Genomic DNA, 20,200 nt, shown 5'->3' on the forward strand with positions numbered 1-20,200 from the left:
AATATGGTTTTTTGGATATTTTTTGCACGTTTTAATGCTATGGCGTGTCTCAGCATGCTATTTATTGCTGTTTTGAGGTGTTTTTAGCTAATTTTGAGACATGTCAAATTTTGACATTTTTGCCATACTATAGCCTTGCTTTTTTGGTCGTTTTTTAGACATGCCAAAATATGTTTTTGGATATTTTTGCACGTTTTAATGCTATGGCGTGTCTCAGCATGCTCTTTATTGCTGTTTTGAGGTGTTTTTAGCTAATTTTGAGACATGTCAAATTTTGACATTTTTGCCATACTATAGCCTTGCTTTTTTGGTCGTTTTTTCGACATGCAAAAATATGGTTTGTTTGGATATTTTTTGCACGTTTTATTGCTAGGGCGTGTCTCAGCATGCTATTTATTGCTGTTTTGAGTTGTTTTTAGCTAATTTTTAGACATATCAAATTTTGACATTTTTGCCATACTATAGCCTTGCTTTTTTGGTCATTTTTTAGACATGCCAAAATATGTTTTTTTGGATATTTTTTGCACGTTTTAATGCTATGGCGTGTCTCAGCATGCTTTTTATTGCTGTTTTTAGGTTTTTTTAGCTATTTTTGAGACATGTCAAATTTTGACATTTTTGCCATACTATAGCCTTGCTTTTTTGGTCGTTTTTTTGATGTGCCAAAATATGGTTTTTTGGATATTTTTTGCACGTTTTAATGCTATGGCGTGTCTCAGCATGCTATTTATTGCTGTTTTGAGGTGTTTTTAGCTAATTTTGAGACATGTCAAATTTTGCCATTTTTGCCATGCTATAGCCTTGCTTTTTTGGTCATTTTCGACATGCCAAAATATGTTTTTGGATATTTTTGCACGTTTTAATGCTATGGCGTGTCTCAGCATGCTATTTATTGCTGTTTTGAGGTGTTTTTAGCTAATTTTGAGACATGTCAAATTTTGACATTTTTGCCATACTATAGCCTTGCTTTTTTGGTCATTTTTAGACATGCCAAAATATGTTTTTTGGATATTTTTGCACGTTTTATTGCTAGGGCGTGTCTCAGCTTTCTACTTATTGCTGTTTTGAGGTGTTTTTGGTTTATTTTGAGACATGTCAAATTTTGACATTTTTGCCATACTATAGCCTTGCTTTTTTGGTCGTTTTTTCAACATGCCAAAATATGTTTTTTGGATATTTTTTGCACGTTTAATGCTATGGCGTGTCTCAGCATGCTATTTATTGCTGTTTTGAGGTGTTTTTAGCTAATTTTGAGACATGTCAAATTTTGACATTTTTGCCATACTATAGCCTTGCTTTTTTGGTCGTTTTTTAGACATGCCAAAATATGGTTTTTTTGTATATTTTTGCACGTTTAATGCTATGGCGTGTCTCAGCATGCTATTTATTGCTGTTTTGAGGTGTTTTTAGCTAATTTTGAGACGTGTCAAATTTTGACATTTTTGCCATACTATAGCCTTGCTTTTTTGGTCGTTTTATTGACATGCCAAAATATGTTTTTTTTGGATATTTTTTGCACGTTTTAATGCTATGGCGTGTCTCAGCATGCTATTTATTGCTGTTTTGAGGTGTTTTTAGCTAATTTTGAGACATGTCAAATTTTGACATTTTTGCCATACTATAGCCTTTCATTTTTGTTCTTTTTTTCAACATGCCAAAATATGTTTTTTGGATATTTTTGCACGTTTTAATGCTATGGCGTGTCTCAGCATGCTATTTATTGCTGTTTTGAGGTGTTTTTAGCTAATTTTGAGACATGTCAAATTTTGCCATTTTTGCCATACTATAGCCTTGCTTTTTTGGTCGTTTTTTCAACATGCCAAAATATGTTTTTTTGGATATTTTTTGCACGTTTTAATGCTATGGCGTGTCTCAGCATGCTATTTATTGCTGTTTTGAGGTGTTTTGGGGTAATTTTGAGACATGTCAAATTTTGACATTTTTGCCATACTATAGACCTGCTTTTTGGTCATTTTTTAGACATGCCAAAATATGTTTTTTTGGATATTTTTTGCACGTTTTAATGCTATGGCGTGTCTCAGCATGCTATTTATTGCTGTTTTGAGGTGTTTTTAGCTAATTTTGAGACGTGTCAAATTTTGACATTTTTGCCATACTATAGCCTTGCTTTTTTGGTCGTTTTTTAGACATGCCAAAATATGTTTTTTTGGATATTTTTTGCACGTTTTAATGCTATGGCGTGTCTCAGCATGCTATTTATTGCTGTTTTGAGGTGTTTTTAGCTAATCTTGAGACGTGTCAAATTTTGACATTTTTGCCATACTATAGCCTTGCTTTTTTGGTCATTTTTTGACATGCCAAAATATGTTTTTTGGGGCAATTTTTACACGTTCTAATGCTATGGCGTGTCTCAGCACGCTATTTTATGTTGTTTTGAGGTGTTTTCAGCTAATTTTGAGACATGTCAAATTTTGACATTTTTGCCATACTATAGCCTTGCTTTTTTGGTCATTTTTAGACATGCCAAAATATGGTTTTTGGATATTTTTTGCGTTTTAATGCTATGGCGTGTCTCAGCATGCTATTTATTGCTGTTTTGAGGTGTTTTTAGCTAATTTTGAGACATGTCAAATTTTGACATTTTGCCATACTATAGCCTTGCTTTTTCGGTCGTTTTATTGACATGCCAAAATATGGTTTTTTTGGATATTTTTTGCACGTTTTAATGCTATGGCGTGTCTCAGCATGCTATTTATTTCTGTTCTGAGGTGTTTTTAGCTAATTTTGAGACATGTGAAATTTTGACATTTTGCCATACTATAGCCTTGCTTTTTTGGTCATTTTTCAACATGCCAAAATATGTTTTTTGGATATTTTTGCACGTTTTAATGCTATGGCGTGTCTCAGCATGCTATTTATTGCTGTTTTGAGGTGTTTTAGCTAATTTTGAGACATGTCAAATTTTGACATTTTGCCATACTATAGCCTTGCTTTTTTGGTTGTTTTTTGATGTGCCAAAATATGGTTTTTTGGATATGTATTGCACGTTTTAATGCTATGGCGTGTCTCAGCATGCTATTTATTGCTGTTTTGAGGTGTTTTTAGCTAATTTTGAGACGTGTCAAATTTTGACATTTTTGCCATACTATAGCATTGCTTTTTGGTCATTTTTTGACATGCCAAAATATGGTTTTTTGGATATTTTTTGCACGTTTTAATGCTATGGCGTGTCTCAGCATGCTATTTATTGCTGTTTTGAGGTGTTTTAGCTAATTTTGAGACGTCAAATTTTGACATTTTGCCATACTATAGCCTTGCTTTTTTGGTCGTTTTTTCGACATGCCAAAATATGTTATTTTGGATATTTTTTGCGTTTTAATGCTATGGCGTGTCTCAGCATGCTATTTATTGCTGTTTTGAGGTGTTTTTAGCTAATTTTGAGACATGTCAAATTTTGACATTTTGCCATACTATAGCCTTGCTTTTTTGGTCGTTTTTTTGACATGCCAAAATATGGTTTTTTGGATATTTATTGCGTTTTAATGCTATGGCGTGTCTCAGCATGCTATTTATTGCTGTTTTGAGGTGTTTTAGCTAATTTTGAGACATGTCAAATTTTGACATTTTGCCATACTATAGCCTTGCTTTTTGGTCGTTTTTTCGACATGCCAAAATATGGTTTTTGGATATTTTGCACGTTTTAATGCTATGGCGTGTCTCAGCATGCTATTTATTGCTGTTTTGAGGTGTTTTAGCTAATTTTGAGACGTGTCAAATTTTGACATTTTGCCATACTATAGCCTTGCTTTTTTGGTCGCTTTTTTGACATGCCAAAATATGTTTTTTGGATATTTTTTGCACGTTTTAATGCTATGGCGTGTCTCAGCATGCTATTTATTGCTGTTTTGAGGTGTTTTTAGCTAATTTTGAGACATGTCAAATTTTGCCAGTTTTGCCATACTATAGCCTTGCTTTTTTGGTCGTTTTTAGACATGCCAAAATATGGTTTTTTGGATATTTTTGCACGTTTTAATGCTATGGCGTGTCTCAGCATGCTATTTATTGCTGTTTTGAGGTGTTTTAGCTAATTTTGAGACGTGTCAAATTTTGACATTTTTGCCATACTATAGCCTTGCTTTTTGGTTATTTTTTCGACATGCCAAAATATGTTTTTTGGATATTTTTGCACGTTTTAATGCTATGGCGTGTCTCAGCATGCTATTTATTGCTGTTTTGAGGTGTTTTTAGCTAATTTTGAGACATGTCAAATTTTGACATTTTTGCCATACTATAGCCTTGCTTTTTTGGTCGTTTTTTCGACATGCCAAAATATGTTTTTTTGGATATTTTTTGCACGTTTTAATGCTATGGCGTGTCTCAGCATGGTATTTATTGCTGTTTTGAGGTGTTTTGGGGTAATTTTGAGACATGTCAAATTTTGACATTTTGCCATACTATAGCCTTGCTTTTTGGTCGTTTTTTGACATGCCAAAATATGTTTTTTGGATATTTTTTGCACGTTTTAATGCTATGGCGTGTCTCAGCATGCTATTTATTGCTGTTTTGAGGTGTTTTTAGCTAATTTTGAGACATGTCAAATTTTGACATTTTTGCCATACTATAGCCTTGCTTTTTTGGTCGTTTTTTCGACATGCCAAAATATGTTTTTTTTGGAAATTTTTTGCACGTTTTAATGCTATGGCGTGTCTCAGCATGCTATTTATTGCTGTTTTGAGGTGTTTTAGCTAATTTTGAGACATGTCAAATTTTGACATTTTTGCCATACTATAGCCTTGCTTTTTGGTCGTTTTTTGACATGCCAAAATATGTTTTTTTAAATATTTTTGCACGTTTTAATGCTATGGCGTGTCTCAGCATGCTATTTATTGCTGTTTTGAGGTGTTTTTAGCTAATTTTGAGACATGTCAAATTTTGACATTTTTGCCATACTATAGCCTTGCTTTTTTGGTCGTTTTTTCGACATGCCAAAATATGTTTTTTTGGATATTTTTTGCATGTTTTAATGCTATGGCGTGTCTCAGCATGCTATTTATTGCTGTTTTGAGGTGTTTTTAGCTAATTTTGAGACATGTCAAATTTTGACATTTTTGCCATACTATAGCCTTGCTTTTTTGGTCGTTTTTTTGATGTGCCAAATTATGGTTTTTTGGATATTTTTTGCACGTTTTAATGCTATGGCGTGTCTCAGCATGCTATTTATTGCTGTTTTGAGGTGTTTTTAGCTAATTTTGAGACGTGTCAAATTTTGACATTTTTGCCATACTATAGCCTTGCTTTTTTGGTCATTTTTTCAACATGCGAAAATATGTTTTTTTGGATATTTTTTGCACGTTTCAATGCTATGGCGTGTCTCAGCATGGTATTTATTGCTGTTTTGAGGTGTTTTGGGGTAATTTTGAGACATGTCAAATTTTGACATTTTTGCCATACTATAGCCTTGCTTTTTTGGTTGTTTTTTGATGTGCCAAAATATGGTTTTTGGATATTTTTGCACGTTTTAATGCTATGGCGTGTCTCAGCATGCTATTTATTGCTGTTTTGAGGTTTTTTTAGCTAATTTTGAGCCGTCAAATTTTTGACATTTTTGCCATACTATAGCCTTGCTTTTTTGGTCGTTTTTTCGACATGCCAAAATATGTTTTTTGGATATTTTTGCACGTTTTAATGCTATGGCGTGTCTCAGCATGCTATTTATTGCTGTTTTGAGGTGTTTTTAGCTAATTTTGAGACGTGTCAAATTTTGACATTTTTGCCATACTATAGCCTTGCTTTTTTGGTCGTTTTTTCGACATGCCAAAATATGGTTTTTTTGGATATTTTTTGCACGTTTTAATGCTATGGCGTGTCTCAGCATGCTATTTATTGCTGTTTTGAGGTGTTTTTAGCTAATTTTGGGAGATGTCAAATTTTGACATTTTGCCATACTATAGCCTTGCTTTTTGGTCATTTTTTGACATGCCAAAATATGTTTTTTGGATATTTTTGCACGTTTTAATGCTATGGCGTGTCTCAGCATGCTATTTATTGCTGTTTTGAGGTGTTTTTAGCTAATTTTGAGACGTGTCAAATTTTGACATTTTGCCATACTATAGCCTTGCTTTTTTGATCATTTTAGACATGCCAAAATATGGTTTTTTGGATATTTTTGCACGTTTTAATGCTATGGCGTGTCTCAGCACGCTATTTATGGTGTTTTGAGGTGTTTTAAGATAATTTTGAGACGTGAAAATTTTGACATTTTTGCCATACTATAGCCTTGCTTTTTGGTCGTTTTTGACATGCCAAAATATGGTTTTTGGATATTTTTGCACGTTTTAATGCTATGGCGTGTCTCAGCATGCTATTTATTGCTGTTTTGAGGTGTTTTAGCTAATTTTGAGACATGTCAAATTTTGACATTTTGCCATACTATAGCCTTGCTTTTTGGTCGTTTTCAACATGCCAAAATATGGTTTTTGGATATTTTTGCACGCTTTAATGCTATGGTGTGTCTCAGCACGCTATTTATGGTGTTTTGAGGTGTTTTAGCTAATTTTGAGACGTGTCAAATTTTGACATTTTGCCATACTATAGCCTTGCTTTTTGGTCGTTTTTTCGACATGCCAAAATATGTTTTTTTTAAATATTTTTTGCACGTTTTAATGCTATGGCGTGTCTCAGCATGCTATTTATTGCTGTTTTGAGGTGTTTTTAGCTAATTTTGAGACGTGTCAAATTTTGACATTTTGCCATACTATAGCCTTGCTTTTTGATCATTTTTTCGACATGCCAAAATATGGTTTTTTGGATATTTTTTGCACGTTTTAATGCTATGGCGTGTCTCAGCACGCTCTTTTATGGTGTTTTGAGATGTTTTAAGATAATTTTGGGACGTGAAAATTTTGACATTTTTGCCATACTATAGCCTTGCTTTTTTGGTCGTTTTTTCGACATGCCAAAATATGTTTTTTTTAAATATTTTTTGCACGTTTTAATGCTATGGCGTGTCTCAGCATGCTATTTATTGCTGTTTTGAGGTGTTTCTAACTAATTTTGAGACGTGTCAGATTTTGACATTTTTGCCATACTATAGCCTTGCTTTTTTGGTCGTTTTTTCGACATGCCAAAATATGGTTTTTTTGGATATTTTTGCACGCTTTAATGCTATGGCGTGTCTCAGCATGCTATTTATTGCTGTTTTGAGGTGTTTTAGCTAATTTTGAGACATGTCAAATTTTGACATTTTGCCATACTATAGCCTTGCTTTTTGGTCGTTTTTAGACATGCCAAAATATGGTTTTTTGGATATTTTTTGCACGTTTTAATGCTATGGCGTGTCTCAGCATGCTATTTATTGCTGTTTTGAGGTGTTTTAGCTAATTTTGAGACATGTCAAATTTTGACATTTTGCCATACTATAGCCTTGCTTTTTTGGTCGTTTTTTCGACATGCCAAAATATGGTTTTTTGGATATTTTTGCACGTTTAATGCTATGGCGTGTCTCAGCACGCTCTTTTATGGTGTTTTGAGGTGTTTTAGCTAATTTTGAGACATGTCAAATTTTGACATTTTGCCATACTATAGCCTTGCTTTTTGGTCGTTTTTTAGACATGCCAAAATATGGTTTTTTGGATATTTTTGCACGTTTTAATGCTATGGTGTGTCTCAGCATGCTATTTATTGCTGTTTTGAGGTGTTTCTAACTAATTTTGAGACGTGTCAAATTTTGACATTTTTGCCATACTATAGCCTTGCTTTTTTGGTCGTTTTTTTGATGTGCCAAAATATGTTTTTTTGGATATTTTTTGCACGTTTTAATGCTATGGCGTGTCTCAGCATGCTATTTATTGCTGTTTTGAGGTGTTTTTAGCTAATTTTGAGACGTGTCAAATTTTGACATTTTGCCATACTATAGCCTTGCTTTTTTGGTCGCTTTTTTCGACATGCCAAAATATGTTTTTTTAAATATTTTTGCACGTTTTAATGCTATGGCGTGTCTCAGCATGCTATGTATTGCTGTTTTAAGGTGTTTTTAGCTAATTTTGGGAGATGTCAAATTTTGACATTTTTGCCATGCCTTGCCTTGCTTTTTTGGTCATTTTTTCGACATGCCAAAATATGTTTTTTTGGATATTTTTTGCACGTTTTAATGCTATGGCGTGTCTCAGCATGCTATTTATTGCTGTTTTGAGGTGTTTTTAGCTAATTTTGAGACATGTCAAATTTTGACATTTTGCCATACTATAGCCTTGCTTTTTTGATCATTTTTTCGACATGCCAAAATATGGTTTTTTGGATATTTTTTGCACGTTTTAATGCTATGGCGTGTCTCAGCACGCTCTTTTATGGTGTTTTGAGGTGTTTTAAGATAATTTTGGGACGTGAAAATTTTGACATTTTTGCCATACTATAGCCTTGCTTTTTTGGTCGTTTTTCCGACATGCCAAAATATGGTTTTTTGGATATTTTTTGCACGTTTTAATGCTATGGTGTGTCTCAGCATGCTATTTATTGCTGTTTTGAGGTGTTTTTAGCTAATTTTGAGACATGTCAAATTTTGACATTTTTGCCATACTATAGCCTTGCTTTTTTGGTCGTTTTTTCAACATGCCAAAATATGGTTTTTTGGATATTTTTTGCACGTTTTAATGCTATGGTGTGTCTCAGCACGCTCTTTTATGGTGTTTTGAGGTGTTTTTAGCTAATTTTGAGACGTGTCAAATTTTGACATTTTTGCCATACTATAGCCTTGCTTTTTTGGTCGTTTTTTCGACATGCCAAAATATGTTTTTTAAATATTTTTGCACGCTTTTAATGCTATGGCGTGTCTCAGCATGCTATTTATTGCTGTTTTGAGGTGTTTTTAGCTAATTTTGAGACGTGTCAAATTTTGACATTTTTGCCATACTATAGCCTTGCTTTTTTGATCATTTTTTCGACATGCCAAAATATGGTTTTTTGGATATTTTTTGCACGTTTTAATGCTATGGCGTGTCTCAGCACGCTCTTTTATGGTGTTTTGAGATGTTTTAAGATAATTTTGGGACGTGAAAATTTTGACATTTTTGCCATACTATAGCCTTGCTTTTTTGGTCGTTTTTTCGACATGCCAAAATATGTTTTTTTTTAATATTTTTTGCACGTTTTAATGCTATGGCGTGTCTCAGCATGCTATTTATTGCTGTTTTGAGGTGTTTCTAACTAATTTTGAGACGTGTCAGATTTTGACATTTTTGCCTTACTATAGCCTTGCTTTTTTGGTCGTTTTTTCGACATGCCAAAATATGTTTTTTTGGATATTTTTTGCACGTTTTAATGCTATGGCGTGTCTCAGCATGCTATTTATTGCTGTTTTGAGGTGTTTTTAGCTAATTTTGAGACGTGTCAAATTTTGACATTTTTGCCATACTATAGCCTTGCTTTTTTGGTCGTTTTTTCGACATGCCAAAACATGGTTTTTTGGATATTTTTTGCACGTTTTAATGCTATGGCGTGTCTCAGCATGCAATTTTTTCTTTTTTGAGGTGTTTTTAGCTAATTTTGAGACATGTCAAATTTTGACATTTTTGCCATACTATAGCCTTGCTTTTTTGGTCGTTTTTTCGACATGCCAAAATATGGTTTTTTGGATATTTTTTGCACGTTTTAATGCTATGGCGTGTCTCAGCACGCTCTTTTATGGTGTTTTGAGGTGTTTTTAGCTAATTTTGAGACATGTCAAATTTTGACATTTTTGCCATACTATAGCCTTGCTTTTTTGGTCGTTTTTTCGACATGCCAAAATATGGTTTTTTGGATATTTTTTGCACGTTTTAATGCTATGGTGTGTCTCAGCATGCTATTTATTGCTGTTTTGAGGTGTTTCTAACTAATTTTGAGACGTGTCAAATTTTGACATTTTTGCCATACTATAGCCTTGCTTTTTTGGTCGTTTTTTTTTTATGTGCCAAAATATGGTTTTTTGGATATGTATTGCACGTTTTAATGCTATGGCGTGTCTCAGCATGCTATTTATTGCTGTTTTGAGGTGTGTTTAGATAATTTTAAGACGTGAAACTTTGACATTTTTGCCATATTATAGCCTTGCTTTTTTGGTCGTTTTTTCGGAATGCCAAAATATGTTTTTTGGATATTTTTGCATCGTTTTAATGCTATGGCGTGTCTCAGCACGCTCTTTATGGTGTTTTGATGTGTTTTTAGCTAATTTTGAGACATGTCAAACTTTGCCATTTTTGCCATACTATAGCCTTGCTTTTTTGGTCGTTTTTTCGACATGCCAAAATATGGTTTTTTGGATATTTTTTGCACGTTTTAATGCTATGGCGTGTCTCAGCATGCTATTTATTGCTGTTTTGAGGTGTTTTTAGCTAATTTTGAGACGTGTCAAATTTTGACATTTTTGCCATACTATAGCCTTGCTTTTTTGGTCGTTTTTTCGACATGCCAAAATATGGTTTTTTGGATATTTTTTGCATGTTTTAATGCTATGGCGTGTCTCAGCATGCTATTTATTGCTGTTTTGAGGTGTTTTTAGCTAATTTTGAGACGTGTCAAATTTTGACATTTTTGCCATACTATAGCCTTGCTTTTTTGATCATTTTTTCGACATGCCAAAATATGGTTTTTTGGATATTTTTTGCACGTTTTAATGCTATGGCGTGTCTCAGCATGCTATTTATTGCTGTTTTGAGGTGTTTTTAGCTAATTTTGAGACATGTCAAATTTTGACATTTTTGCCATACTATAGCCTTGCTTTTTTGGTCGTTTTTTCGACATGCCAAAATATGGTTTTTTGGATATGTATTGCACGTTTTAATGCTATGGCGTGTCTCAGCATGCCATTTATTGCTGTTTTGAGGTGTTTTTAGCTAATTTTGAGATGTGTCAAATTTTGACATTTTTGCCATACTATAGCCTTGCTTTTTTGGTCGTTTTTTCGACATGCCAAAATATGTTTTTGGATATTTTCGTTTTAATGCTATGGTGTGTCTCAGCATGCTATTTATTGCTGTTTTGAGGTGTTTCTAACTAATTTTGAGACGTGTCAGATTTTGACATTTTTGCCATAGTATAGCCTTGCTTTTTTGGTCGTTTTTTTTTTATGTGCCAAAATATGGTTTTTTGGATATGTATTGCACGTTTTAATGCTATGGTGTGTCTCAGCATGCTATTTATTTCTGTTTTGAGGTGTTTTTAGCTAATTTTGAGACGTGTCAAATTTTGACATTTTTGCCATACTATAGCCTTGCTTTTTTGGTCGTTTTTTCGACATGCCAAAATATGTTTTTTTGGATATTTTTTGCACGTTTTAATGCTATGGTGTGTCTCAGCATGCTATTTATTGCTGTTTTGAGGTGTTTCTAACTAATTTTGAAACGTGTCAGATTTTTACATTTTTGCCATACTATAGCCTTGCTTTTTTGGTCGTTTTTTTTTTTATGTGCCAAAATATGGTTTTTTGGATATGTATTGCACGTTTTAATGCTATGGCGTGTCTCAGCATGCTATTTATTGCTGTTTTGAGGTGTGTTTAGCTAATTTTAAGACGTGAAACTTTGACATTTTTGCCATATTATAGCCTTGCTTTTTTGGTCGTTTTTTCGGAATGCCAAAATATGGTTTTTTGGATATTTTTTGCACGTTTTAATGCTATGGCGTGTCTCAGCATGCTATTTATTGCTGTTTTGAGGTGTTTTTAGCTAATTTTGAGACGTGTCAAATTTTGACATTTTTGCCATACTATAGCCTTGCTTTTTTGGTCGTTTTTTCGACATGCCAAAATATGGTTTTTTGGATATTTTTTGCACGTTTTAATGCTATGGTGTGTCTCAGCATGCTATTTATTTCTGTTTTGAGGTGTTTTTAGCTAATTTTGAGACATGTCAAATTTTGACATTTTTGCCATACTATAGCCTTGCTTTTTTGGTCGTTTTTTCAACATGCCAAAATATGTTTTTTTGGATATTTTTTGCATGTTTTAATGCTATGGTGTGTCTCAGCATGCTATTTATTGCTGTTTTGAGGTGTTTTTAGCTAATTTTGAGACGTGTCAAATTTTGACATTTTTGCTTTTTTAGTCGTTTTTTTGATGTGCCAAAATATGTTTTTTTTTATATTTTTTGCATGTTTTAATGCTATGGCTTGTCTCAGCATGCTATTTATTTCTGTTTTGAGGTGTTTTTAGCTAATTTTGAGACATGTCAAATTTTGACATTTTTGCCATACTATAGCCTTGCTTTTTTGGTCGTTTTTTCGACATGCCAAAATATGTTTTTTTGGATATTTTTTGCACGTTTTAATGCTATGGTGTGTCTCAGCATGCTATTTATTGCTGTTTTGAAGTGTTTTTAGCTAATTTTGAGACATGTCAAATTTTGACATTTTTGCCATACTATAGCCTTGCTTTTTTGGTTGTTTTTTTGATGTGCCAAAATATGGCTTTTTGGATATTTTTTGCACGTTTTAATGCTATGGCGTGTCTCAGCACGCTCTTTTATGGTGTTTTGAGGTGTTTTAAGATAATTTTGGGACGTGTCAAATTTTGACATTTTTGCCATACTATAGCCTTGCTTTTTTGGTCGTTTTTCCGACATGCCAAAATATGGTTTTTTGGATATTTTTTGCACGTTTTAATGCTATGGTGTGTCTCAGCACGCTCTTTTATGGTGTTTTGACGTGTTTTAAGCTAATTTTGAGACATGTCAAATTTTGACATTTTGCCATAGTATAGCCTTGCTTTTTTGGTCGTTTTTTTTTTATGTGCCAAAATATGGTTTTTTGGATATGTATTGCACATTTTAATGCTATGGCGTGTCTCAGCACGCTCTTTTATGGTGTTTTGAGGTGTTTTTAGCTAATTTTGAGACGTGTCAAATTTTGACATTTTTGCCATACTATAGCCTTGCTTTTTTGGTCATTTTTTTGATGTGCCAAAATATGGTTTTTTGGATATTCGTTGCATGTTTTAATGCTATGGCGTGTCTCAGCATGCTATTTATTGCTGTTTTGAGGTGTGTTTAGCTAATTTTAAGACGTGAAACTTTGACATTTTTGCCATATTATAGCCTTGCTTTTTTGGTCATTTTTTCGGAATGCCAAAATATGGTTTTTTGGATATTTTTTGCACGTTTTAATGCTATGGCGTGTCTCAGCACGCTCTTTTATGGTGTTTTGAGGTATTTTAAGATAATTTTGAGACATGTCAAATTTTGACATTTTTGCCATACTATAGCCTTGCTCTTTTGGTCGTTTTTTCAACATGCCAAAATATGTTTTTTTGGATATGTATTGCATGTTTTAATGCTATGGCGTGTCTCAGCATGCTATTTATTGCTGTTTTGAGGTGTTTTTAGCTAATTTTGAGACATGTCAAATTTTGACATTTTTGCCATACTATAGCCTTGCTTTTTTGGTCGTTTTTTCGACATGCCAAAATATGTTTTTTTGGATATTTTTTGCACGTTTTAATGCTATGGCGTGTCTCAGCATGCTATTTATTGCTGTTTTGAGGTGTTTTTAGCTAATTTTGAGACGTGTCAAATTTTGACATTTTTGCCATACTATAGCCTTGCTTTTTTGGTCGTTTTTTCGACATGCCAAAATATGTTTTTTTAGAAATTTTTTGCATGTTTTAATGCTATGGCGTGTCTCAGCATGCTATTTATTGCTGTTTTGAGGTGTTTCTAACTAATTTTGAGACGTGTCAGATTTTGACATTTTTGCCATAGTATAGCCTTGCTTTTTTGGTCGTTTTTCCGACATGCCAAAATATGGTTTTTTGGATATTTTTTGCACGTTTTAATGCTATGGTGTGTCTCAGCATGCTATTTATTGCTGTTTTGAGGTGTTTTTAGCTAATTTTGAGACGTGTCAAATTTTGACATTTTTGCCATACTATAGCCTTGCTTTTTTGGTCGTTTTTTTTTTGATGTGCCAAAATATGGTTTTTTGGATATGTATTGCACGTTTTAATGCTATGGCGTGTCTCAGCATGCTATTTATTGCTGTTTTGAGTTGTTTTTAGCTAATTTTGAGACGTGTCAAATTTTGACATTTTGCCATACTATAGCCTTGCTTTTTTGGTCATTTTTTGATGTGCCAAAATATGGTTTTTTGGATATTTTTGCATGTTTTAATGCTATAGCCTGTCTCAGCATGCTATTTATTGCTGTTTTGAGGTGTGTTTAGCTAATTTTGAGACATGTCAAATTTTGACATTTTTGCCATACTATAGCCTTGCTTTTTTGGTCATTTTTGACATGCCAAAATATGGTTTTTGGATATTTTTGCACGTTTTAATGTTATGGCCTGTCTCAGCATGCTATTTATTGCTGTTTTGAGGTGTTTTAAGATAATTTTGAGACATGTCAAATTTTGACATTTTTGCCATACTATAGCCTTGCTTTTTTGGTCGTTTTTGACATGCCAAAATATGTTTTTTTGGATATGTATTGCATGTTTTAATGCTATGGCGTGTCTCAGCATGCTATTTATTGCTGTTTTGAGGTGTTTTTAGCTAATTTTGAGACATGTCAAATTTTGCCAGTTTTGCCATACTATAGCCTTGCTTTTTTGGTCGTTTTTTCGACATGCCAAAATATGGTTTTTTGGATATTTTTTGCACGTTTTAATGCTATGGCGTGTCTCAGCATGCTATTTATTGCTGTTTTGAGGTGTTTTTAGCTAATTTTGAGACGTGTCAAATTTTGACATTTTTGCCATACTATAGCCTTGCTTTTTGGTCGCTTTTTCGACATGCCAAAATATGGTTTTTGGAAATTTTTTGCATGTTTTAATGCTATGGCGTGTCTCAGCATGCTATTTATTGCTGTTTTGAGGTGTTTCTAACTAATTTTGAGACGTGTCAGATTTTGACATTTTTGCCATAGTATAGCCTTGCTTTTTTGGTCGTTTTTCGACATGCCAAAATATGGTTTTTGGATATGTATTGCACATTTTAATGCTATGGCGTGTCTCAGCATGCTATTTATTGCTGTTTTGAGGTGTTTTAGCTAATTTTGAGACGTCAAATTTTGACATTTTGCCATACTATAGCCTTGCTTTTTTGGTCATTTTTTCGACATGCCAAAATATGTTTTTTAGATATTTTTTGCACGTTTTAATGCTATGGCGTGTCTCAGCATGCTATTTATTGTTGTTTTGAGGTGTTTTTAGCTTATTTTGAGACGTGTCAAATTTTGACATTTTGCCATACTATAGCCTTGCTTTTTTGGTCGTTTTTTTGATGTGCCAAAATATGGTTTTTGATATGTATTTGCACTTTTAATGCTATGGCGTGTCTCAGCACGCTATTTATGGTGTTTTGAGGTGTTTTAGCTAATTTTGAGACATGTCAAATTTTGACATTTTGCCATACTATAGCCTATGCTTTTTGGTCGTTTTTCGACATGCCAAAATATGGTTTTTGGATATTTTTAGGCCCTTTTAACATGCTATGGCGTGTCTCATCTTTATGAACTGTTTTGAGGTGTTTTCTGCTATTTTTATGACATGTCAAAATTTGACATTTTGCCATACTATAGCCTTGCTTTTTTGGTCGTTTTTCGACATGCCAAAATATGGTTTTTGGATATTTTTTGCACGTTTTAATGCTATGGCGTGTCTCAGCATGCTATTTATTGCTGTTTTGAGGTGTTTTTAGCTAATTTTGAGACGTGTCAAATTTTGACATTTTTGCCATACTATAGCCTTGCTTTTTTGTTATGCTATGGTGCATCTTTATGAGCTGTAACAAGTGATTTTCTGCTATTTTAACAACATGTCAAAATTTGAGATTTTTCACCATACTATACCATGTGTTTTTTGGCCAATTTTTCAATGTGCTATAATTTGACTTTCTTGGCCGTTTTTGGGCTCTTTTGTCAACATGCAACACTATGGCGCATCCCTATAACGTTTAATAAGTGGTTTTCAGCCATTTTTACATGTCAAAATTTGAGATTTTTAACCATACTATAGCATGTGGTTGTTGGCCATTTTTTTAAACATGCTATATTATGACTTTTGGGGCTTTTTTTGCCCTTTTTTCAATATGCCATGCTATGTTGCATCTCAACAATCTATAATATGTGGTTTTCAGCCATTTAGTGGACATGTCAAAATCTGAGATTTTTCACAATACTATACTATGCATTTTTTCGCCATTTTTTTGTTTTTTTGGGACTTGTTTGGCCCTTTCTTCAACATGCTATGATATGGTGTTTCTCAACAAGCTATGATAAGTGGTTTTTAGCCATTTTTTAGACATGTCAAAATTTGAAATTTTTACTATGCGGTTTTTGGCCATTTTTACCACATGCTATATTTTGACTTTTTGACCTTTTTTTGCCTTTTTTTCAACATGCTATGCTAAAGCACGTCTCTTGAAGCTATAATAAGCAGTTTTCCGCCGTTTTTTCAACATGCTTTATTCAGATGTTTTTGGCCCTTTTATTATACCATGGCTCTATAACCTATTATACGCTTTTTTCAGCCATGTTTTGGACATGTCAAAATTTGAGATTTTTTGCAATACTATACTATGTGGTTTGGGCCATAATCTCAACATGCCATTTTCTCAAAATGCCATTTTATGAAGGTTTTTGCCTTTATTGGTCCTTTTATCGACATGCTATAGTATGACATGTCTCAGCAAGCTATAATATGTGGTTTTCAGCCATTTTTTAAAACATGTCAAAATTTGACATTTTTCGCCATACCATACTATGTCGTTTTTCTTTACATGCTATAGTCTGACGTTTTTGGCCTTTTGTTTGACATTTTACACTTTGAAATGTCTCTACAAGCTTTGATATGCGGTTTTTTAGCCATTTTTTAAACATCAAAGTTTCAGATTTTTCACCATACTACACTATGTCATTTTAAGAATATTTTTCAACATGCTATATTATGAAGTTTTTGGCCTTTTTTTCAACAAGGCATACTGTGAAGTGTTTCTGCAAGCCATAATAGTTCGTTTTCAGACATTTTTTCAACATGTCAAAATCTGCAGTTTCTCCACAGACTATACTATGTCATTTTCAGCCTGCTGTACATCGTTTTCGTCATGCTATATTGTGATGTTGGGCCATGTTTTGACATGCTATATTATGAGGTGTCTCCACAAGCTATAATATGCGGTTTTCAGCCACGTTTTGGACATGTCAATTTTTAGATTTTTCGCTAAACTACACTATGTTGTTTTCAGACATTTTTTCGAATCGCTATTTTATGATGTTTTTGGCCTTTTTTTCTGATATGCTACATTATGAGGTGTCTCTACAAGCTATAACATGCAGGCAGCAAGCGACTGATTGACAAGTGATGACATTTGACAGGTTGCATCAAACGATCCTGGTTTGGGGAGAGTCAGGATTTTTTTAAGGATTTTGAAAATGAACATTGAGTATTAAATTCCGTTTATGAGCTTAGATCTATATTTTTACTGAAAATTTCATAATATTTTTTTTTCTGCTATTTTTTAAAATAATTTTATAAACCTCTTACCCTCTTACCCTCTTACGTACCTACTACAAGGGGTAGTAATACAGGCACTACAGGTACTACTTTCAGAAACAGTGGTATAGTATGTCGTCCAAAATATGACAAAAAAGTCACACTATAGTTTGTCAGCCAAAATATGACAAAAAAAAGTGATTGTATAGTATGTAGTCCAAAATATGACAAAAAAGTCACAATATAGTATGTAGTCCAAAATATGACAAAAAAGTCACAATATAGTATGTCATCCAAAAATGACAAAACAGTCTTGCTATAGTATGTAATCCAAAATATAAAAAAGACCTAGTACAGAATGTAGCCAAAATATGATAAAATAAATTAAAAGTATAGTTTGTCCTCCAAAATTGAAGATGATTGAAAAAAGGATTAGTATAGCATGTTGTCCAAAATATGACAAAAAAGTTATAGTGTACTGTGTCGTCCAAAATATGACAAAACAGTAATGGTAACGTCATAGAAAATTTGATAAAAAGAAAATTTTAGAAAAAGTAATAGTATAGTATGTCATCCAAAATTGACAAAAAAGTTGTAGTACATTATGTCGTCCGAAATATGACAAAAAAGTAATAGTATAGTATGTCATCCAAAATATGACAAAAAAAGTCATAGTACAGAATGTGATCTGACATATGACAAAAAAATAAATACTACAGCACGCCGTCCAAAATATGACAAAAAAGTGTTGTACAAAATATTACAAGACAGTCATAGTATAGCATTTCGTCCAAAATTTGACAAAAACATCAGAGTAGTATGTTGTCCAAAACACCACAAAAATTATAGTGTAGTATGTTGTCGAAAATAGCATAAAAAAGCCACAGTTTAGTATCTTGTTTTCAAGAGCACAAAAAATCATAAAATACTATTTCCTCCAAAATAGCATAAAAAAGCCATAGTATAGTATGTCCTCAAAAATAGCATGAAAAAGTCAAAGTATAGTATGTCATCCAAAGTAGCATAAAAAACTCACAGTATATGTTTTTGAAAATAGCAAAAACAAAGTCATTGCATAGTATGTTATTAGATATAGCATAAGAGTCATAGTATAGTATGTACTATGTATAGTATGTGTCAGTATAAGTCTCAGTATCGTACGTTGTCCCTAACAGCATGAAAAATTGATAATACAAAATTTTGTCCAAAATAGCATTAAAACGTCATAATATAGTTTGTCATCCAAAAATATTGAGGAAAAAAGGGTCGTGGTATAGTATGGCATCCGAAATAGCAATAAAGCCATAGAATTTATACCGTCTATAAAAGCATTAAAGAGCCATAGTATCATAGCAAAATCATTATAAAGTTATGTCCATTGACTGATTCATGGTTCTAGATAATGCAAACCAAGTTTCCAGCAAATCCCTGTAGCCAATTATGAGACATACATTTTTTTGTTCTTGTGGGGCTCTCAAGTGACAGAATATCCCAAGACAAGTGTTTTAAAATACATGACTTAAAAACACATTACTATGTTAAAATGTCTTTGATAACTTTATATCAGCGATGAAAATAGATGATACTGCCAAATTTTTAGAATGATAGGCCCAATGATCTGAGACTGGTTTGGGAAGGTAGGATTTACAGAAAACTGAGAAAAAGTAGTAAAATGTTAATATTCCAAGCATGAGACCCTTAAAGCAAAGGTGCGGATGAACTGAGAGATTAAAATGGTGAAAGAATTTTGACAAGCCATTTTTGAGATAATCGCTTAAATGTAAAGTTGATCATCACCGTGAGGTTATTGAATGTCTTTTTTTTTCTCAGTAGTTGGTGGAATTTGCAACCAGCCTGCCAATTTTGCTGAGTTTTTGTCTTGCAGAAAAAAGAAGAAAAATAGAGACAAAGACAAAGACAAAGATGAAGAACAGACAGAGAGAGTAATCTGAGCTTAAACAATGGGGCTCCAGCAGCAAGTGTCATCGCTTGGACCCCTGGTCATCTTTAGGAGCAGACCCTACAGTCTAACATATCAATTGTCAAACACTTTTGAGGAAATTGCAGGCTGATTGTTACTGATGAAATCTGGATTATGACAGTATATGGTGGGTTTACTGCACACACAAGTGCCAGAAGAGTTTAAATCCGCCAACATGAGAAAAAAAATTCAGCCTCTTCTTTCACTTAGTTCAGCCTTACCTTGTGTTCCAATGATTTCCATGTGGAGATGTGCCAGCCCACTGGCGATGGACAGAGCGAGGACAATCATGCCTTCCAAGGAGACTGTGTACCTGTTCAGGTAGTCATACAAGGAGCCGTGCTCATGGTACTCTGACACCAACCAGAGCTGAGTCCACGAGCCATTATCTGCAGAGCAGGGTGAATATAGAGCCACATTGTGTGAGATGAACTTCATTAAATTTTGGTTTGTGTATCTGAATCTGATACCTTTGTTGTCAGCAGCAATGAAGCCCAAGATGTTCTCATGTCTGAGCATAATTGTCTGATAAATCTCTGCTTCACGAAACCACGACCTCTCATCCCTGGAGGAGAAGATCTTCACCGCCACATCCTCTCCTCGCCACTTTCCCCGCCACACCTCCCCAAATCGACCTTTCCCAATGGTCTCCTGCAGGACAATAGTCCGAGCTATTGTCCGCTGCACCAGCAGTGGCAGACCTGCAAGATACCAGCAAGACCATCAGCCGAAATGTAAACTATTCCATTTTACGCCTTGTTAAGTTTAGTGAGTCATTACATCAGTTAAGCCGGCTGCTGGCGT

At 33.6% G+C, this 20,200-nt stretch overlaps 1 protein-coding gene across 1 annotated transcript in view; it reads right to left on the bottom strand.

The window, feature by feature from the left end:
• Positions 1 to 20,200, bottom strand: part of acvr1c (activin A receptor type 1C) — a 58,714-nt gene that overhangs the window by 27,299 nt on the left and 11,215 nt on the right. Inside the window, exons 4-5 of the mRNA XM_042494406.2 lie at positions 19,867 to 20,097; positions 19,618 to 19,785 (exon numbers count right to left, since the gene is read on the bottom strand). Coding sequence (XP_042350340.1) covers positions 19,618 to 19,785; positions 19,867 to 20,097 — 399 coding nt within the window. The remainder of the gene's footprint in view (positions 1 to 19,617; positions 19,786 to 19,866; positions 20,098 to 20,200) is intronic.

This window comes from Plectropomus leopardus, chromosome 10, assembly GCF_026936395.1.
Source record: "Plectropomus leopardus strain MGB_pleo_1.0 chromosome 10, ASM2693639v1, whole genome shotgun sequence".
Classification (NCBI taxonomy): Eukaryota; Metazoa; Chordata; class Actinopteri; order Perciformes; family Serranidae; genus Plectropomus; species Plectropomus leopardus.